Source organism: Phaethon aethereus, assembly GCF_964289735.1.
Source record: "Phaethon aethereus genome assembly, chromosome: 1".
Classification (NCBI taxonomy): Eukaryota; Metazoa; Chordata; class Aves; order Phaethontiformes; family Phaethontidae; genus Phaethon; species Phaethon aethereus.
Window position 1 is genome coordinate 88,993,286 of NC_138575.1, and position 22,527 is coordinate 89,015,812.

At 45.0% G+C, this 22,527-nt stretch overlaps 1 protein-coding gene across 1 annotated transcript in view; it reads left to right on the forward strand.

Annotated features, from left to right (window-relative positions):
* Positions 1 to 746: 746 nt before the first annotated feature.
* Positions 747 to 22,527, forward strand: part of TBX15 (T-box transcription factor 15) — a gene marked incomplete at its 3' end in the record, with an annotated part of 105,489 nt that continues 83,708 nt past the window's right edge. The window contains exon 1 of the mRNA XM_082004838.1: positions 747 to 1,614. Within this exon, the coding sequence (XP_081860964.1) occupies positions 1,413 to 1,614 (202 nt within the window). The 5' untranslated portion in view covers positions 747 to 1,412. The remainder of the gene's footprint in view (positions 1,615 to 22,527) is intronic.

Here is a 22,527-nt window from a genome sequence, read left to right on the forward strand (position 1 = left end):
TACAATTATTTATTTTTTATTTTGAACCTGTATTCGATCCTGGGGATCGAATTAATCCCCGGCGGCTTTTCCCGCTGTATTTTTCCCTAGAGGGTGTTTGGCTTGACTTCACCTATTTTTCCGTGGCCCCATCAGCTAATGAAAACACACGGTGCTTCCTTCACCTTCTCAAATGCAGCCCTTGTTCCTTTTCACTGCGACCCCCGCCGCGCCACGCACGACCGAGGGGCGTGGGAGCAGCTGCGGGACCCGCCTCAGCCCGAGGGGTTTCAGGGCAGAGTGAACAGGCGAGCAGAAGTAAAATGCTGAATATCATCCCTGCAACCGGCCGGGATCTCTACCTAGCGGGTTTGTTCTCGCTGTAGCTAAAGTGGCAAAAAGAAGCAGGAAAGGAGGAAAAAAAAGTATATATATAAAAAATACATATATTTGTGTGTATATATATATAAAAAATCCTTTTTCCAAAGAGAAGGCGCTCCCCCAGCCCGGGAGTGTCAGGGTCTCTCTGCCCCACTGCCAACGCCAGCCCACGCCAGCCCACGCCACCCGCTCAACCCCGCCGCTCCACGGACGCAGTTTTGAAGTGAAACTTCACCACCCGCCCCGAGACGTTGCTGTTGCCGGGCCAAACACCGATTCTGCCGTCAACCGCAAGTAATACATGGCATGAATGACGTTTTAAAAACACCCCCTCATCCGGCACCCCTGGGTGATAAAGCTCCTCTCGGGTGCTTTGCGTGGGGGTTAGCTAGCAGCAGCGCCTGGAAAACCGGGGTGCGGCGAAGAGAAGTGGGGGAGTTGTTACCTCTCTGCATTTAGAGCTATGGGTTTCCTACTGGCTCCCCGTTCTTCAAACAGTTAATTCTCCCGGCCGGTGCTCCAGGACTCAGATGGCCAAAATTCCTCGCCCTGAAGCCCGAGTGTCCCTCCCCTCCCCATTGGGTCGCAGCTTTTGGGTCTCTCCCGATCTCTCCCTCCTATTGGCCAGGGACAGGTTTGGGGTTTTTTTTTTTTCGTTCTTTTTTTTTTTTTTTTTTTTTTCTTGACAGGCGCACGCAGCCTGCCTAACTCTTGGAGAGGAAAAAAAAAAAAATCCCAGAAGTTTGGATCAATCAGAGAGAGACAGAAGGAAAGGGGAGAAGGAAAAAAAAAAAAAAAGATGAAATCCAGCCTGCAGCCCCTCTGAGCAAGTGCTGGGGACCTGGGCTGAGCACACCCTCCCGGCTCTGCCTACGGAGTATCTGCAGCCTCATGTAGTGCCTTCAGGAGAGACTGAGTGCTGGTTCTTCTGGGGGTGCAGCTGGGGAGGGGTGGGGGGAGAAAGAGGCGAGAGGCTCTGCCTCTGGTCCCCGAGCTCTGCGCTCCCAGCCACTGGCCGCCCATCTGCCCAAGGGTCTGGGCTGGGGGATAAGATGAGCGAGAGGCGAAGATCGGCGGTGGCCCTCAGCTCCCGAGCGCACGCTTTCTCGGTGGAAGCCTTGATTGGGACAAATAAAAAGAGGAAACTGCGCGACTGGGAGGACAAGGGGCTGGATTTGTCCATGGAAAGCCTCAGCCCCAACGGCCAGCTAGGGGACAATGAAGACCCGACTCAGTGCCTGGACCTCAACCCTGGTTAGTGCAACCCCTTGCTCGTCGGGGACCCCCAGCCCTGTTCCCTCCCGTCCGTGAGCTGCCCGCCCCGCCGGGGAGCGGCGCCGGGCAGGGCGTCCCAGAAAGCGTCCGGGATCGGGGGCAGAGGGAAAGGGCGGGGGATTTTGCGGAGATTCCTTGGATTTTAATTATAATTTTTTATTTTTCGGTTTACGGGGACTTTTCTCCTACTCGCTGCAGCTTTCTCCCTCCTCCCCCCCCAGGATCTCCCGGGAGGGAATGGCGTGTGTGTGTGTCTCCCCCCGCTTCCTCCTTCTCCCTTTCTCCTCCCTCTCCGTGACTGCTGGTCGCGATAGTCCTTCCCGGCTGCCTCGGGACAGGCGTTTCTCTTTGCCCCGGAGCTTCCCGGCTACCGCGGGTGCGCCGTGAGAGTCGGGGGCAAAGGAGTGGGGCACGACACTCGCATTCCCGCGGGAGGGATCACCCCTCTCCCCTTCCGTGAGCCTTTCTGAGGCACCGGCCACTGCCCCGAGTCTGCCCCGCGGAGACCCTGCGGCCGAGCCGGAGGTTTCGGTGGAGGAGGAGGAGGAAGAGGAGAAGGAGGCGGGCGCCTCAGATCAGCGTCGCGCCGAGGCGGGGGGCGCCGGCTCCGTGGAGCTGCATACGGACCCCCCTCCCCGCGGCGAGCTCCCACCCGAGACCTCCAAGGGCCGGGGGTGGGCTCAGCCCGGCAGCGAGGGGCTTGGGGCCCTGATCCTTCACCCCCGGGATCGGGCCCAGTGGGGCTTAGCCTCGCTCTGCCACCGGGACGAAGAGCTCAAGCTCCGGTGCGGTGGAGGGCAGCCTCCCCGCTTCTCAGGGACACCGGTGCCGGCAGGGAAAGGCGCCTCAGCCAGGGCCCAGATCGAGGGGGGCTCCCGGGGCCCGGCCCCGGTACTGAGCCGGGCGCCTCCCGGGCACCGGGGCATTTGGAGCCGCGCCGTGGCCTCGGCCCCTCGGTCTGCTGCTCGGTATGTGGAGGGAGACAGAACGGGAATTCCCTGGCGGTATTTTTATTTTCAGTTTTAAACTTTTATTTGATTATTTATTTTTATTTAAAAGGGAGCCGGTAGCTTGAGGGATTCTTTGGCTCAAACTCAGCCCTCGGTCTGCTCTTGTCCCCCCGGACGCTTCGCCCCGGCCCGGAACGGCGATCCTGAAAAAAAGCAGCCACGGACCCGCGGCGGCCCCCTGGGGTGCAAGCGCACTGTCCCCCGCGCTCGCGCTGCCCTCCGTGCCCGCGCTGCCTCCGCGGCCTTCACGCCACCCCCCGCCCCGCTCCCCAGAGCCTTAATATGGGACGGGGAGGGCGGCACCGCTCCCGCAATTACAGTGTGCGGAGAAAGCGAGTTTTAGGTTAATTTCTCTTAACTTTTTCTTTTTATATATTCGGGTGGAGGGGAAAAAGGTCGAGCGATTTCCGTGCACGACCCCGTAAGAGAAAGGGCAGAAATTTCCTCTACTCGCGCCAAGTCCAATCCGCTGCACTTGGAGAAGAAAACACCTTTTTAATTTATTTATATTTTTTTCGTGACGTTCCCCCCACTATTAATAAGTATCAGCTGCCTAAAACCCAGCATAAAAAAAACCCATAACCAACCAAATGAGAAAACTAACAAAGAAAAGGAGAAAGAATTAGAGGTCGAGGTGCAAAAAGTAATCTGCTGTAAAAAAAAAAAAAATCTGTTAAGTGTTTTTGAAGGGAGCGAAACACCGGGAACTCCGGAGACCTCGCCCCGCTCCGCTCTCAAGGAAGCGCATTTCGATTTGGTAGTAGCAGCAGCAGCCCTGCCCGGTGCGGATCCTGAGGAGACGTAGGTAAAATCTGCTGCTGGGTCCTCTCTCTGAGTGGAGCGACGGGCATAAAGGAGAGGGGATAGAAGCGATCAAAGTATCAACCACTAAAAAAATATCTCACGGTTTCCGAGTCTTCCCCGTTCAAAATAGTAAATACGCGAACGAAAGGACAAAAAATTCGCTTTCCGATAACAGAGCATATGTGTGCATCAGTCTTCTTTTTTAGAGCAATTTCACATTCATTTTTAGCCACAACAGGATATATTTTGGACGGTCTAGAAGTTTAATTTGCCCATTTCTCTGTGAATTCGAAGTAAAAAAACTGGAAAAGTCTTCCTGCGCCAGCCTGGAGAGCGGGAGAGGATGGCTGCTAATGCTTGAAACCTTAGAAAGGAAACGTGATGTTTTTCATAAAGCAAAGGAAATCAAGAACAGTTTGAGAAATCATTTTTAGGAGTTTGATAGACTTTAAATAAAGTCCGCGACGGTAATTTGCACAGTCACTTCATTAAACCTAAATCCTCCGCGGTGCACCTTTGCTGCTGGGTGAAAATTGATTAGCGGCTTTATAATGGCCACCAAATTCCATCTTTACAAGACCCAATTAAGAACAAACTTCACACCTAAAGTATTTTAAATCTGCCAAATCTCCGGCGATATGGGGGGGGGGGGGAAGTAAAGGGAGTTTTTATAGCGTCCCAAAGGTTCAAAACTCAAAGTCGCTGCCTCCGAGTAGCGCAGGAAATCACACGAGGCTGTTTCTTCTGCTGGAGATATTAGAGGTGCGGACGTGCTTACAAAGAGGCCTCAAATATCACGGTGTATTCACAGCTGGGAAATTACGTGTTGATTTTGCGTGTGATAATGTAAATCGGGATAGCCCCGTTTATCCATCTCTTGTCATGAAACCCCTCAATTTCAGCTCAGGAGGGTCCGAAAGGCTGAGAACCCTTCGCCGCGGGGAGCCAGCAGCCGCCCGGGGAAGAGGACGGCTTCGCTCCCCCTTTTGCAGCTCTTTTCCGTGTAGACTGGTATCGGGATTTCTCTCCCACGCGTTGGCTACGTCTCGCGGGGATTTTCCGCTCCGTCCCCACCGCGAGCGGTGGGTGGGTATCAGCGGGGCGGCCCCACTCCGCTCCCGCTGCGGCTCTGCCCGGGACACGTACAAAATGCAGACTTCGGGGGGTGCGTGGGAGGCAGCGCTCCGCGTCTCGCCCGGTTTGGCGAAATCTCTCACACCTTACGTGCGATTTTCCAGCTGTGCCCAAACCCCTCGGTGACCGTACTGGAGGTCCCGAGTGGCCTCGAGTGCCGGGGACACCCTCCCCGCCGTCCCATCGTCCCGGGAGAGGCGAGGCGGCAGGCTGGGAGGTGCCGGGTCGGGGGGGCGGCGTGGGGAACGGTGAAAAAAATCTCCCAGGTTTGTAAAAAAACCCCAAACTATCTCCCGTAGCATCCGGGTTATTTATGTCTCAGCAATGAATCTTGTCGCCAGAGTTAATGTGCTGTTTTACGAGACTCGTTTAAAAGGGGGAATAAAGCTGGATTTTAATCACGTGCGGGTTTTAATCACGAAGCTGCGAAAAGGAATTCGGGATTACAGCGGCTCTCCCCCCTCTCTTCCGCCCGCCCACGCGGGGCCGCGCCGCGCGTGGGGCCGCGGCCGGGCCGGCGGGAGGCAGGGCTCGCCGTGGGGCTCGGCGGAGCCTCTCCCGCTCCTGCCCCGACGCCGGCCCGGGCCGCCCCGCATCCTCCGCCGCCGCTGTGGAGGGGAGGAGGAGGAAGAGGAGGAGGGGGTGGTGGGGAGCGGGCGGCGGCGGGCGCCCCTCCGTCCCCTTGGCAGGTTTGGTTTCAGAAGGCAGCAAAACAATGGGCTCGGATGTCTTCTGGGTATTTATAGATTAAACCTAGGGAGCGGAAAGGTCACGGGGGGCCCAGGCGTTGCCTCCCTTGATGTATATATTATTTACCATCGTTTGCAACGGTGGCCTTCATCAGCCCTCCCCTCTGCGCAGGGACAGAGCGAGGCAGAGCCGAGCGCGCCCCTTCGCTCGTTGAAAGTTTAAGACGTGTTTTGGGTTTTTTTTGGGGGGACACACACGGCTGCTCCCTTCGGCGGTGGGGTCGGTACGCGGAGAGATGCTGCACAGGCACTTCAGAGGTAGAGCAAAACGGTGCGGCTGAAAATTCATAGTTTCTCGGCTTTGGGACGGTCCTGTTCCTCGCAAAGAAACACCAAAGAGTCTGTAAACGAATTTGTCCAGTGCAGTCTTCATATCACACACCCCATCGGTAATTTTGATCGCATATATTAAAAATGCACACATCAGCTAAAAAAAACCCCATAACCCATTTTCGAGAGGTTTGTTTTTTTTTTTAATCTGCGAATATGTTGCATTGCAAATTGTTTTTCATTCCGTATGTTTTTCTAAAGCTACATTAACGAACTAACTGCGAAGCTTTGCAACGAGAGGGAAAAACACGGCACACATTTTGAGACCTACAACGTGTTTATTACAGCCGCTTATCCATAAGATTAAGATCCGATAGTTTGACAAAGCCCTCCGTGGCTGGCAAGAGTAAAACCTCACTTCTCTTTTACCATGGCGTGTTGTTCTCCTGCTTGACCTGTGAGGTTGCCCGAATATCCATCCCGAAGCCGCTCGGCGGCAGGGTACCTGCTCCTCCTTGCCCCCGAGCAAACCCCACTTCCGCCGGCGGGGGTGCGGGAGCTGTGGCAGCCCGCCCACCCTCCGCAGGGGCAAGCACATTTTAAGAGCAGGAGAGATGGGATTGAAAATGATTTTTTTTTATACTGCTGCTTCTGAATGCTTGTATTGATGAAGTCCCATTTTTTTGAGCAGTGGTTGTTAAACCCGCGAGTGGGGAGTGACTTAATTTGGTTCCAGACGTAGTTTCTCACTCCAGCTTTTTGTTTGAGTGCTTGGTGGATGGGACTAGGATTTCAAGAGCTGGCAGAGAGCTTTTTCTCGTCTCGTTCCTGAGGTAGGGTGAATTGGTGTACACACTGGCCTTTGCGTGGTACTTCAGGCTTGCCGATGAGCAATGCTCCGTAACGATGAGGTGTAAGGCAGAGAGCACCAGCTTTGCTTTTGGTCGAAGTGCTTGGGACTGGGATTTATTGATGCGATACCTTTCTAACAAATGTGTGTGTGACTGGGGTTGTATGAATTCATTCCACCTGTTGGATCATCAGTTTGCCTCCTAAAGAGGGGTTACCGAGCTCAGATCCATTGCTCCCTTGTGTACATGATGGAAGGAAACGTGAAAATCTGGCCCTGGTAATGCCTCGCTGCGCTCCTTGCGCTCTGGCCGCAGAGCTAATGCTCTTGCCCTTCCCAGAGGAGAGGCTTGCAGGAGGCAGATGGAGCTGTCCAGATGAGAGCCAGGAGAGCCCTGGGGGGGCTTGGGCAAAGGGTAGCCTTGGTCAAGTTCATACAAGTGTGACCTTGGAGCCGGAGGAGACAGAGAGCGAGAAGGATTTGCCTCTGCGGCAATATGCGTCTTACTGAATTGGCAAACTCCAGCTGCTGGGTTTGTGAAACTCTTCCCGCAGAGAGGTGAACTGCCCATGCTGTATTAAGAGGGCAGGTATATAGAATAATAGCAACAAATCTTACAGAACAGCAGAGTGTTGGAAAAAAGGGAGCGTGTCAAACAATGTCTCACTTTCTTTTATATGTGTTTTAAATCTGCAGTGGTTTTTGCGCAGGTTTATTCCATCTGCTGGGAAGGGGCAAGCTGCTATTTCAAAAGACGTTTCTTGTCTTTGACAAGAACTTTGGGAGAATCCAAAAAGCTTCTGTTACAAGCAAAAGTCAAGTAATTCCTTACAAACCATCAATCACTTCTCCCTCCTCCCACTTGGGACTGAGCACTTATATCAAATATCAGCCCAAGCTAGCCTCTCCTCGGGCAGAAGTGTCCTGCTTTATCTGTATCTGTCTTTAAGGAAAACTGATGCTTTTTTCAGATGGAAAAGTTGAAAGAAGTCTTCCAAGAGCGCTACATTCAGGAAAGAGCATTTGCATTGTTTTACAACACAGTCGGTGCCACTTAAGTCACCTCTATTTACACAGATCACGGTTCCTATTTTAATCAGTTGGATTCCTGTATGAATCTTTGCTTGCAGTCTTATGTGTTCAAAGGTCAAAGTGTGTTTGGGTTTTTTTTTAACTTTTCTTTTTTCCTGCCTTCTGATCTAGATTAATAAGCTTACACTAGTTTCAAAAATGCACTAAAATCAGTCCGCGAGCACTTGGAAAATTCCTGGATATATTGAGACTGGCTCATATGGCATTTACATCAGTTCCTGTTGCAAGTAAAATCCATTCAAGTGCGATTTAAATCACCCCAGGCGTCCATATTGAGATCTGTAGTTTACACTGGTGATGTAAAATCAAGTTCAATGAAAGAAGCTTAAGTTTTCTAAAACTGACAACGTTTCAGAGATCAACAGAGCTTCCCAGAGAGGCTGAGCTTGCTGGTGCCTGTTGACAGAATTAGAGGATTTTGTGCTAGCTCTTAGCTCTCTGACATCCTCCTGAACAATACGGTTACTTTGCAGGAATGGGCTGGGAAGTCACGTTTACATCCCGGCAGCAAAAGCGGGGTGGGTGTATAGGCGAATGGTTAGTATCCGTCAGCTGCGGGGCTCCGCGAGGAAGAGCAGCAGCAGGCACCCGGGTGTAGAGGGAACGGCAGGCAGCGGGGGCTTCCCAGCGCTCCGGTGCCTAATCCTGCCCGGAGCAGCTCTGCATAGCAGGACACTGAAAGGTTTGGCTTTTCTGGATTATTATTCAAGAGTTTCCACAAGTAGAGAGCACTGTGCAGCAACGCTGGGACGTTTTTATTTTCGGAGAAAAAAATGGTGTAGCTTTTTGCTGCTTATTTCCAACACTGACTAAAATAGGTTACGATTCCAAGCTTTCTGCCTGCGAAGCATCTGCTGTCTGAAAGTGCAATGCCATTGCATTTCTTGTACTTTGGTGAGAAGGGCTAGGGAAAGATAACATGGTATTATGCTAAAATTGAAGTGAAATATCTTTGAAAACAGATCAAGAAATTTTAAAACCCTGTCAGGAATTGTAGTGCCAATTCAAGTCCTAGAAACAGTATTCATGCCGGCGGCATCTTTTAATTGCGCATTCTGCAAGATCAGAAAACAATGAATCAGTAAATCAATCCAAGAAGTGACAAAAGCACTTGTTACAATAATATTTACAATAATATTTCCATATGCCTTTGGCTCAGTTGAGCTATTGATCTGACAGTATTGTGAAGATGGTGAAAGGATGGTCTGAGTCAAACCCCTGTGACAGTGGGTTGTCCAACGTTTGCTGTATATTTGCAAATGCAAACTTACAGCTGCTTAGAGGCAAGGCTGCACCTAGCCAACGTCTTAGGCCAGCACATACTGATTTGCAGCAACAGAGGAATTCAGAGGAGGATTTTTCATCTGGAGATTGAGCAGAAAAAACAGTGAAGGTGATGAGCAGGCATTTAGGTTTGGTTGAATAAAAGCTTTTTTTCCCCTTACTTCATTGAGAAACAGGAAAACATAGGTTTTTGGCCAACCTTTAAATATTTATGTATTACCAAACTACCTCACATTTTTAAGTTACACAACTGTTTAAAAGATGTCTAAATTAATTAAAAAAGATTTCAAGAATAAGTTTTAAAATTAATATGCAATTTAAAATATACGGCATTTTGATTTAGATAATAACGAAATCAAGCATTTAGACATTCAAAATGGCTTCCCAATTTTTCTTCTTTTAACAATCAAAATTATTTGCCAAATTCTGCATGATTTCACGGATAAGTTTTCATTTCTCCAAAGCTGTATTTTCTTGGTCAATTTATATCCATATCTATATCTATATCTGTATCTATATCTATATCTATAAATAATTCAGCTAAACTATTGCACGGTAGAATTCAGTCCCTGTCACACTGGACAGTTTCATTGCACTGCATCTGCACCTGCTCATTCTTCTTACGGCTTTTGCTTCTTGGGAAGGAAATCTTCTGGTATTGTTAAATGGCCATTTCAGCAATAGCCACACGTGTAGCTCTTGGAAAGGAGCTTGGGAAGAAATTATTGCCAACCACCTTTAAAAGGACTGATTTACAGTTTCTGAAGAGTACTTAACCAACTGGTTAAGAAGCGACACAAATCATATTAATAATCAGCACATTTATATGAATGCAGCCACAGCAAAAATTGTTTGAAAATCAGCGGGCCAGGGCACACAGAATTATTATGAATGACTTACAGTTCTTTGACTTCACTCAGGGACTGGATGCTCTCTTGGCTAACATTAACATTTTTCCCATGACCAATGAATTAACAAAACCAAGCCTCTACTTTTAGGAGCTTCAGGAAATAGAGAAGTCCCCGATCAGAAGTCTACCCCAAAACTAGTGGGAAAATAGAAGACACAAGAGTGTCTTTGCTTTTAATGAGAGTGAAGAACTGTGCATCCTAGACTTCGTAAGAAGCTGCACCAGTTAATAGCAGTATCCCTAAACAAGATACCAAAAGTGCGGACTCTCAATTCTAGGAAGAACACATCATAACGTTTAGAAATGCATGGCGCGTACAATGAATAAGTGAAGGAGTCTTCAAAAATAGGTTCTTGTTGTTTTATCCCTGAAATGCCTGCAGATGAGTTCAGTAAGTTTGAGTTTGCTGAGGACGAAGGGACCTTGGGAATAGATGGAGAGATTTACAGATAGACTTTTTTTTCACCTACTTGCTGTGCGGCATTGTCCTCAATCCTGCTCAGAGGATCCTCTTAAAAGGTCAGTTATTAATTGTTCATAGGTGTTACTGTCTCATCGCTTCTACAAGCATCACTTAGTTTGACGAAGAAATTGTCGCAGGGCTGCCCAGTCATCCCTCTTTCAGCTTTGCACGTAGATGCACTTGCACAGGAAAAATGCAAATGTATTTTTATTGTGCTTTAAGCAGTCTTCTTTATCAGGGTGAAAAAATAGTAGAAGACGACCTGTTGAGCATTCCCTTGTACTCCCTCAGACCTTAATGGAAACGCTCCCACGGGCTTTTTTAAAAGCCGGCTTCAGCCTTGAGGTTGTACTGGACTCTGCTGCTGCCTTAACTTGTAATGAAAGACCATATAATAATTGCGACTGGCAATCCTAAATTCTTAGTTGACATATCCTCTTGCAAAGATGTGTATTGCCCCTGAATTTGTTCTTTAATTTATCAGGTATCTGCAAAATTAGAAAAAAAAAAGAGACACTGGAAGCGTCCCATGACATTGCAGAATACAGTGACGCGAAGGCTGTGTGGAAGCACGCTTACGGGGCAGCTGTTAAAGGAGGGCCTGATTCTGCGCGATGCTGAGCATCGGCATTCCAAAGGACTTTCTTGGTGCCGATTTTCAAGGGCGCAGCTTTCGTGACCTTATTTTCCGTGGCGTTAAGAACATGCAATCGCCACGGAGATCTCGACCTCTCGCTTTGATTTCTGTTCTGAGATGCCCTAAACGGCCATTGATCGCCAGAGAGTAGCATCCCCGCCTCAGCACAACGGTCAGGATGGGGATAACTTGGACTTATGTACGGGGATTTCTTTTTTGCCTGGTGGAATGCTGTGTCAGTCTGTGTAAGTAAAATAATCATGACAGTGAGTTTAAAGCCTCGGTGATCACTTTTATGCTATGGAAGGATCACGTTTTCCTCCGCTCTTCAGTTTTCCTGCCAGTACCCGATAGTGTGAAAACTATCAGGTTGGATCCGATACGGGTTTCTGGATTATGCCCGTCTTCGCAATTTCTAAGTGCTCTTGCCTTTTTATTGTGTAATACAATAAAGCAGTGCTCCATACAAGGCAATGAGGCTGTTATTTTTAAACTCAGAAGTTGTTCTTTACTTCGTAAAACTTAATCTTTTTATGCTAGAAGGTTGTAGGAAGCTGGGAAAAGATAGAACACAGCGCATGGCCCTGGGTGTTTCATGTTTTTTATTTTGCTCCAGAATTTAAAAGATAAATAGGAGATTTATTATGGTAGGACTTGGGGGTTTCCTGTGCCAGGCTTCTCGGAGCAAATAAAGAAAAGTCTTCATTTACCATCAAACAGCCCCAGCAAAGTCTCCATCTGCCTAGCAGCAAGCCAGTCACGTTATTCACTTCAATGCTTGGGAGTGTTACCCACATAAGACTGTAACATCACAGTTCTGTTACGCAGGTCCCTGCAACGCTGACGGGGCGGCAGAAAGCCCACACTGCCCCGTTAGAGACTGCTCGGCTTATTCTGTACATAGTGATCCTGTTTACTCCATAACTCAGGAAATTGCGCCTGGGCTGGGGAAGGGGAGGGCGGCTGTGGAAGTGCCTAGCGGTGTGCCGTTACAGAAATGGACAATAATTAATAGCTTTTGTGAAAATATAGTCGTATAATGCAGCTGCAGGGGAAAAACCCCCGTTCTGCTTCTTGGAATGAAAGATTCGATTGTGAAGCGGCTGTTCGTTAGGAGTGTTTCAAGACTGATTGCTCGAGTTACGCTAAGGTGCTGAGCATCATTTACCCGGGGTAACTGGGGAATAATTGATTTAGAAAAAATGGAGAGAGGCTCGACTGAGCACATACAGGGCACAGGAGCGCGTAACCCAGTACGGTTACAGCCTCTAACAGAAGAGCAGCTCAGCCTCAAAAGGGGATGGAAAATCTCTGGGGCATTTGTTGCCTCTGTCCTTTTGCCGTGTCTGATGCCCTGGCCCTGGTTGTGCCCTGACACCCGCTGGGCTGGGACCTCCCCGGGCTTCTCTAGGTTTCTGCCTTGTCCTTGGGCTGAGGAGCGGTGGAGGAATACCAAGGCAAGGAGGGGAGTGCTGCAGCCCAGCCGGGATGGGGACCGGGCGCCCCGTGTTGCGCTGAGGGGCTCGCTTGGCCGGGAGGAGGGGCAGAAGCCACCGCTGAAGGGACCGCGACAGCGTTCGCCGCGCTTCGTTTCGATGCTGGGCGTGCGCCTGCGGACGCTGTCCGGGGGATGGAAGGGTGGTGCAGCCAGGAGGAGAGGAGCCAAGGGGCAAAGGGGTAGGGCAGCAGGCAGGAAGGGGGGATCGCGGCTGGGAAGGGAAGAGGGGAATGAGGCAGGGAGGGAGCGGCGCAGGGCTTCGTTTCCCACCCACCGGCTGCTCGCGGCACGAGGAGGAACGAGAAACTATTTTCAGACTTTCTCCCTGCATCTGTGTACACGCCTGGGTTGGTTTTTTGTTTGTTTGTTTTGGTTTTTTTTATTTATTTGTTGTCCCCCCCCTCCAATAATGAATGGCATGAAATATACTGTTCAAAACAATTTATGAAGGTAACTTAGTGCATTATACCAGACAAATGTAATTATTTACTGTAGCTTAGACATGTAAGAGGCCTGGGGGCAAAAAGGGAAAACGTCTCAAATAAGCAGAAGCTTTCAGGAAAAAGAACAAGGTTTCTTCCCATGATCTTTGTTTCACGTGAAAAAATCAGGAATCTCAGGAAAAATTATAAAGACTCTTCTAGGTGAAATATTTTGTCTTACGGTAAACTCCATAGGATTTTTTAGAATAATATTTAAAATTCTATTTGTGACTTTTATTCAGGCCTTCAGCCTTTTTATAATCAATAAATTTTACACATGGAGTTGTTTTTAGTCTATTTTATTATGCAGTTGCGTTGGCTGTACATTATTGATTTCTGTTATATATAAAAATCAGATATTTCTGCGCTTTATATTATTAACATTTAAATTGTCAGTATACAGAAAAATTTTATGTGCCTGAGAGAGCATGTTAGTCATTATTGCAATGAGTGTAGTTATTTATTATATAGGTATACCTAGAGGCAATTTCTAATTGCTAATTAAATTATGCATAGCACGTTTCTTACTCTTAAGGAAGTAATTAAACTTGACTTGTGATAATCAGCTACTACAGATAATTCCGTCTTTTTCCCTTTACTCCAATTTTCTACTTTCTATTTTGTTTATTTGTGTGTTTTTCCTAGGGATGGGGGTGGAGGGAAGAGGGAGGCAGCTTTTCTGCACACAGCAAAATTTTTTTGGAAATGTCACTCTAGCTAGGGCCATGTATTTAAATGAAGAATTATGAATAGTAGTAATAGTTTCTTATTGCAATTATTTTTAGCTGAATGAGACTATTTCTTTGTGAACTGACCCTTAATAATTTTATTTATGAATATTCAGAAATTGCTGAGTATTCATGGAAATGTTTGACAGTCCTGAATTAAAATATAAATAATTACATCTCAGATAGTTGCTCTTCACTGTAACATTTACTCAGTGATTTTTGCTGTGCGGATAATTGGGAAGAAAAAGCTGCTTCTTCTTCTTCTTCTTCTTCTTCTTCTTCTTCTTCTTCTTCTTCTTCTTCTTCTTCTTCTTCTTCTTGTCATCTAATGATAAGTGTATACTCGTTATTTTGTGTTTCTTTCCTGAAAGTGTGGGTTTTTTTAGTCTTTTTTCCCTATTTCCGCTTCCTTTTTTCTTTACTCCAGATTCACAGTTGTAGTATTTTTGACTCATCCGAGTCATGACTTTTCTCCTGTAAATCAGGATGCTTATCTAGCTTTATTTCTGAAGCAAGAGGTGATTCATTGTTAGCACTTGGGCTGTTGCACATACTTAGACTGTTGACTCTTTGGGAGAGCCTGATGATCTCCTCTGCTTACATTTAACAGTAGAGCGGAGCGTCAATCCACATCCAGGGCTTTGGGATATTACAGTTGTACAAAGAATAATATTCTGAAGGTGTTGCTGGTTAGTCACCTTCCTTTCATAAGACAACATTCACACCAACCGTTTACACTGCGGTTGGCTAAATTTTTTCCCGTGTACATACTAAGATGTGATCTTCATTTTGTATGCCAGACTTTGCTGCTTTGAGCACAGCAGGTCAAATGCTCTTAACTCTTTGCTGCTATCTTCATTATTAGGGGAACAGGGACTTCAGTCAGGATTTGTCATTATTTTACTTGTGGTCTGAGTTTGACATAATTTAGTAATAAATTCAAAGGGAATCTTGACGATATTTGAGTAGGAACTCAAATCTCAATACAGTGGAAACCCTAAATGAAGAATGGAGAGGTAACGAAAGCAGAGTTTTGTGACATAGAACAGAGGTTTTGTGTTGTTTTAGTGCACAATGAATTACAGGTGAAATCTCCATTTTATAAAGGAATATTTTGTGAAAAAAACCGCTACGAATCAACAAACCAGAAATTCTTGAGATATGTTTCCTCTTCCTCCGTCTAAGATGTTGGGAGAAAAACCCTTTCTTCTTGTGTATCTTAAAAATAAACAAGGGACTAGAAAGCAGTAATTTCTTGTTTGTGGGTGCAGAGAGCAATCTGAGGCTGAAGGCTTAATTTGCAGAGCAACTAAAAATAACAAGATTCCCAATTCAAATTCTTGGCTTGAAATGCATCCTGATTTAGTAAGGAGAGCACAGGAATCAGTCAGTGATTGAGTCCCTTACAAGAAGGGATTTGCAAAATTGGAGATCTAACAGTTTCATTTTCTTTGATTGAATTTTGGCTACCCTCGCACAGATATAAAGGTTATTTTTTATGAGGACATGCTTTCAAAAGTTATTTTAAAATATCTGTTTCTTCATTTCTCTTCAGAAGAGTCTGTAGATACCAATTTGGGGCCAGATTCAGCAAGCAGCTGAGAACTCTTGCCCATACTGTCACTGTATTTAAACAAAAGCTTAACAGTGACAATAATTTATGCCAAATACCTAATAGTCACCATTTTTGGTGAACGTAGTTCTCTCTCTCTTTTTTGTTTTTGTTCTAGGTTTTCCTTTATTTAAGACTGGGTGATTTTTTGCAAGGAAGAAATTCCCGCTGCTCTTACCAGTTCAGAAAAAGTGACTAATATTGAACAGCAAAGAATTTGGGTTCAAATCCCATTTTGCTTGCTATACGCTTTCTCCACATTGTGTGCATAAGACTCTCCATATAGATAGGTTTATAATATGTACATGTGTATATCATACTAATAATATTTTGGAGACATATATATTTTTTGTAAGACTCTAGTCTAATCTTTTTCTGGGACCACTAAAGCCTGAATTTAAACATTTAACATGTTTAACGTTTAATGAATTTAAACATTTAACATTTAAATGTTTTAGAAATACCAATCTTTTCCATTCCTATCTTGTACTTACAGTTTGTTATGGCAACAAGTTTTAGATACTAGTGTTACATTTGATGGCTAGAAATAGGAGAATCGTGCTCTGCAAGAGGTTTCAGGCATTTGGTAATGAAAGCTACTTTCATTTTACGATGGAATTTAAACACTGTTTTTGTATAAGGCAGCAAAAACATGCCTTGCTTTTTAATGGCAGAAGCATTGTTTTATGCATTGATCTATCCAATTAAGTTTGCAGCAGGTACCTAATGTTCGGGAGTTGAAGGTAGAACTGTCTTTGGTGAGAACCACTCGACAACAAGATCATTCCCATGTATCCAGCAGATATATTCATGGCAGCAAGGGTTTCCCTCCAGGCAAAAGTAGAGGTGAAATACTCTTTTAGAAGGGCAATTCCAAAAATTCCCTGTGTTAAACAGAAGTGCAAAAAACTCTTTTAATGAAAGACAGATTGCAAGCGTTTGCCTAAGATTATCACTCCGCTAAACCGAAGCAGAGCAGCTGGAATTCCTGCATCATTTACATCCCGTGAGCCAGGCAAGGGCAAAAGCTGGAGCGAAAATATTCGATAGCACGGGAGCAAACAGCTGTGAGCAAGAAAAAGCTGCGCTTTTAGTTGCTGAATCTCTTAGCAAAAGAAAACAATAGTTTAGTAAAAACCAAACTAAGCAAACGCTGGGCTGTGCCATGCCATAAATCCTTAAAGGAACATTCTCAACTTGGATTTAAAGAAAAAATTATCAGTTCTGAAGTCCTCCAGTTTCTGCTTTCTTTAAATACTCTGGTTGTCATTTAAAAGTGCATAAAACTTTAGGTTTTGTTCCTGGGATCTTTCCCTCTCTGTTTGCAAAGGTGGTTTCTTTTAGCCAGTTTCCTCCTTGCTATCTGAGGCTCTGATCCTGCCAAAACGTATCCATGTCCTTTATTGCGGCGAGTCTCCCATCGAAATCCCTCCCAGCAGGAAAGGTGAGCTCGCATTTATGTGTTTGTAGGATCAGCGCCTAATTGTAGAGGAAATGGAAACTGCACAGAGTTCTGTCCGTGGCACAAAGTAAACAATAGAGAATATGGAGGAAAATATGTGTCTTTAATACTTCAGTTATAGAAACACTAGCTCTGATGTGTAACCCTAGTAAGGGACAGGCCCTTCAGAGAGGAATGTAATTTTTAATGTTACAAGTATATAGTTTTAAGCAGAAATAGCTATTAAAATAACATGTATTGAAATTATTGTAGTTGTAAGGTGAGGAATTATGTTCTTTATTTTCATTCTATATTTTCCTTTCGATGTAAAACTGTCAAGCCCTTTTGTTGCTTGCCATTGAACTCCAGTGGGCCTTTGATTTTATTTCCCTGGTGCGTGATCTTGTTTTGCATATTTAGCAGTTCTGATGATGGAACTTAAGATAAGTCCATTCAGAAATTGCAGTATTTATTAAGTCACCTTTCATGGTGGCAACACAAGACAGAATGTTAAACAAAATGAAATTGTGGCCCCTTGTATGTCCTTATTCAGAAGAATAGTTTCACTGAAGTCACTAGGAGCTGGAAAGTACATCAGATGCAATTTAGACACTTACTTGAACCTAAAAGCTTAAAGTGCATTCAAAATTGGGGTGGGGGTGGGGGGGAAGGTGTGTTTAAATCATTTACATGCTTTCAAAGATGCTATCAGGATTTAAAGTATGATACTGGCGTGTGTGTCCGTAAGTGAAAAATCTAGCCTAGCCATGGGATGCTACCTTTAACTTGTGCTAGAGCTGGTTGAGATAAAGGCTGCAAACCTGCCGTCACCTTACAGAGCTAGGTAAAGGTACTGCATGAGCCTCCATCAGACCCGACATGAAGAACGGGAATGATAGCGGGCTGAGCTGTTAGCTGAGAAATTGTCTTTCTTTCGGGTATCAACCCGAGAGAAAAGCTGGGGAAAAGTCTTTTGCTGTTACTCAGTTTCTGGACTTCAGTTGCAGGAAAGTTAAGAAGAAGAGAGGCAACCTCTGTTTCTAGTCCCCTCTTCTCACACAGGGGTGCAGCTGTTTTACTGAGCGCCGTTTGCAGAACACAGGCGAGATGTTAGTATTTAGATCTTGTTAAATAAAATACTAACGAGCACATAGCAGCACTTCAGGAAGATTTTATAAGCATTTTCCATGCCAAAGGCCTACTTTTTCTCTTCTTCTGGGCCCTGAACTTGATGACTTTTAAAGGGTATTTTGGTGAAAGAAGCAAGCTTCTTGCAAGCAGCTGGATAAATGACTTGTGTTACGTCCTGATGTCCCCATCACAGAAGCGTTAGTTCCTCCTGCCCCTTCTCCAATGGTTGTATCCTGTTGTTTACCAACATTTTCAGCGCCACATACTTTACTTTTCCTTGAATATCCCATAGCATTCCAATTTCAGTTCCAACTCTTCTATTACAGCCAGGCACAGGGTAGTGTTTTCTCCGTCTGGCTCCTGTCTCGGGATGTTCTGCCTGGATGAGCACATAGAGCAAGTAGCCAAGAGAGCCTCTTACTTGAGGGTGCTAATTTGTTTAGCCATTGATTTTCAGAGAATCTGTAGAAATTTAATTCCTTTGAGACCTCTATTCCTCTGTCAAAGTTGATTGAAGCTGACCAGTGAGTCAATTTGGATCAGACCAGAATATTAAGGGGAAAGGGAAAATTGACCGTCCTCCTGTGAGCCTAATTTCCTAAGGCATACAGCTAAAAAGTTTGATACATAGACAGACACTCCTATCCCCTTACATTTTATATCCCAGTGTTCAAAAGAGATGCTTTAGGCTAGAGTTATTTTCTGTGCTTATGAAAGGATGATGAAAAAAATAATGTTCCACACTTTCACACAGTTTTTGTTGTTTGTATAGCTTCATTCTTCAACTTCCAGATCTGAGTGCCACTTTAGGAAACAAAACTGACTGTGTAATGCTTATGCACATGTATGTATTTGATAACGAGACAGCTAGCTAACAAAACGCAGTGTATCGCGATTAGCGAACAAATTAGCACCTGAAGCTAGAAACAGAACGTCAAAACTCAAAACTATTGGTTTAGAGTCTCTGCAGATTCACACAGGCATCCATAAGGTGGTTTTCAGACTTGCTTGGCACCTTGGTTTAAAGGATATTGTGCTTCCTGATGGCGAGGGCAGGGGCGTGTGGACGGTGGGGAGCCAAGCTTGGTGCCAAGTCCTGCTACTTACCTGCTGCTGGACCTTAAACCAGACTTAGGCCGTATCGGTTTTGATGATGTTCATTTTGTTTCGGCCAACATTTGAGTGTTCAGTCAATGATAAACCAACTTGTGTGTGTGTGAGACCCATTATCTGATATCTAAAATACACTCAGATATGGTGAAATAAAGATTACCATTTGAATGCAAAGCTTCAGTCTTAACTCTTAGTTTGAGAACTTCAGTGGGTTTAACCGCATTGTTGAAACACTTTAGGGTTTTATGAACGTCTTTGTACTCACTTGATTTTTCCAGAAAGAGATTGGAGTTGTTACACATTCAACTGATGTACTGCAACTTTACCTTAATGCCGACTCTGACAAACCGTTCAGGAGCATTTTCCCAGTGGTCGTTGTGCCTTCGCCGCTGCCCCTTCCCTTGGGCTCTTTTAGAAGCTCTGACAACGCAGAAGGAAACGTTTCCCCTTATTTGGTCAATGTTAACGTTTTTCTAATGATAATTAATGCAGAATTAACCTTCATATTTTTTTCCGTGGTTTGATATAAATAGTTACATCCTCTTGAGTGAAAATCCCCTGGCAGGGAAACCCAGATTAAGAACCCATTTACCACGTAAGACTAATTTAAACCCCATATTAAGGGTTTGGTATAGTTTGCTGGCTCTTATGTGGAACACTGGATATGAATTTCACCAGAATATTTATAGATACAACATTCCTCCTTTGTATCACCATCTGCTCGCCACCTCTGTTTCTCTAGCTGAGCTTCAGGGTCTGTACCAATGTCAGCGGAAGCTTTAAAATCTGCCATTAAAATAGCAACAACAGCAGAGATCTGCTGTTAAAATAATAGCAACAACATCCCTCTGTGGGATGCTAGGGAACACACGACTATGGACAGGCCTGATCCAGCATTCCTTTCCTGCCTTGGGAGCTTTTTTGGGGGGAAAAAAGTAAGAAAAAAAGAATGCACGGGCTGACTCCGTTTGTGCATACATAGATGGAAATGTGGAACTACTTTCTCCCATTGTCCTTCTAGCTGAACACTGGGGAGAGAGTGGAACAATGCATGGAAATGCCATGGAGGGAATGTAAAGAGATGCTCAGCAGATGAATTCAATATAAACAGAGTTAAAACCACTGATAATGTTAATTTATACATTTTTCAAATGACTCTCCATGTAATTGTGCCTGAGCCAGCTTCTACATATATTACAGTTAACGGTAGCAGGATTACAGTTAATGGGAGCAGTCCTTACATCTGATAGACTGAACTTACGGGTCAAGTGTGAAACACCCTAAAAACACAAGTACAGTTGTGAGCAAGAAAACAAGATGTGAAAATGAAAGTAATAAATAAACATTGGCAAATTTTTATTTGATTGCAAGGGAAAACCACTGTGGCAACATCATCTGGTTTGGTCCATGAGTTGTTCTTTTTTCAAAGGGTCTAGGTGGCCAATGGTATAGAAAAAGTTGAGAAATGTTCCTGAATAACCTCTCAGCTCATGCACACGTCTAATGAATTCACATCATATTCAGCAGCACAACTCTAGCACATTTTCATGCATTTGACTAGCAGAACTTCAGAGACAGTGTAATTCCTGACATGAAAATAAGATTGTGGTGGCTAGTATGAAAGAAAAAGATGATCACAGTGATCAGTAACATATCTTGAGAGGCCTGACTTTTCATGTTTTGATGCTGCTTTGATAAAAAAATAGTGAAAGACTTTAAGGAGACAATCTGAATTGTAGCATAAAGTGCTTTTTCAAACAGAAAGAAACTAAGGGCTTTAAAAATTACCTTTTCCACAGAAGAAGAATTTAGGACTGAGGAACTAAGCTAACCATAATGAAAGGGTAAAAAAGAAAAATCCTCAAGGCAGCAAGTGCCTTTGCATGATTTCTTATCCTGAAAATTGTGTGAGTGGCCATTTGCAATGGATGTTAATGGTGTAATATTAACGGGGTGTTTTAGGTGCCTGGCATGGGATAGGGCAAAGGACACCTCTGGTGCAACAAAACATGTCAATTCCCATCCTTCAAAAAAGAAACTTCCTGTAATTAATTTACATGTAGAAGTAGAAGGAGGTTTGCCAATTTTGATGCAACTATTTGGTGAATAACTGGGCAGAAAAACAATTCTGTGTCTTGTGATGCAATCACTGTGAAGCATAACACACACTGGAGGAAGCATAAGGAATAAAGTCTGGAGGACCAAGACTATTATGAAGTATCAGTTGTGTGTCAATGAAGTGACTGGGTGGAAAATATTAGTGATAATTGATAACTGGTCATTTCAGAATTGCAACATTGTTATTGATAAAGTGTTCAATCTCTAAAATACTCAAGATCCTGCTCAGCTATCGCATGATACAAATAGACACTTGCAGTTTCATGGCATGGGAAGAATATATACGAAATTAATTAACAAAGAGCCACACAGAATGGCAGCGTGGCAGCGTATTAAACAGTCAATGAATGTTTTAACAATGATGAAGAGTAGTGGGAATACCATCCTTGTAGGCAACTTTATCTCCTCTTGCGCTGTGCAGGATTTTTTACCTTGCTTCCCTTACGCATTCAGAGGGTACTGCTGGTCAAGTGGAACATCAGGCGAAGGTGTGAACTGCCAGCGTCTGTGCCGTCAGAGGGAAAAAGGCTGCTGCATTTTGTTTTCATCTAAACTGTGAGAGTCTGTCAGCAAGACTATGTGGAAATTAACAGGAGACCAAAACAGGAGGGGAAAATAAGAGATCTCCCTAAGATAAGAGAACCCAATTTATTATTTTTAATGACAGGCATATGGAAGAGACACGTATACCACAGTAGTAACAAGAAACAGTCTACCATTTAATAACTGTAGAAGATAGCATTTATTTTTATGGCAGGTCAAGAGCCCGATCCACAAAACAGATGAAACTTTGCTTTCATGAGCTCAGCAGGCCAGATCCATACCATGCAAGCCACGACTGCAGTTGCAGTGGTCTTTGAAGTTGTATCTGCCTTTGCAGCATCAGGCACATGAAGCTCAAGAAGGTTAGGGGAAAAAAAATCTTTAAAAAATTACCTTAGAGAAAAAGGGAAGTAGCATAAAGGAAAACAAAGACAAAAATTCACATTCTTGGGGCTATAAATCAGTTCCAATGACCTGAGTGAGTTTTCCCGTGTTGATACTATGTGAGACTGACCCAGAAAGACAGAAGTACGAACACAGTAGCCAACTGGGCAGAACAGCAGTGAGAGAGGCATTATCTGTGTAATCGAAGATAAATTCCTTTTATTTTTGTTCAATAAAAGTAAGAACTGCACTGTGCAAGCCATACAGATTGGGTCAGACTGGGCTGCATCTCTTCTGCTTATGCCTGTGACTGCCTGTCAGTAATCTACAAAAGCTTGAGACATGGGTTCAAGGCTTTAATTTGATCTTGGACACCTAGTGCCTTTTACTTCCTCGGTCTGCTAAGACACGGTAGGATCTCTCCTACTCACCCCGGGGTTTTGCAAAGAAGCAAATTGGGATGAAATGCCCAGCAGAAAGTTCCTGGCCAGACTCACCTTTTCTGTCAAGGATGTACCTGCCTGGCTGGGAAGAAGTATCCATCGTTGAAACTTACGGTTTATTTGGGTACATCAGCCCTGCCCCTTCTTGCTTATTCCTGGCTACTTTAAGCTACTTTCTCTTCAGCTCATTTCTTAC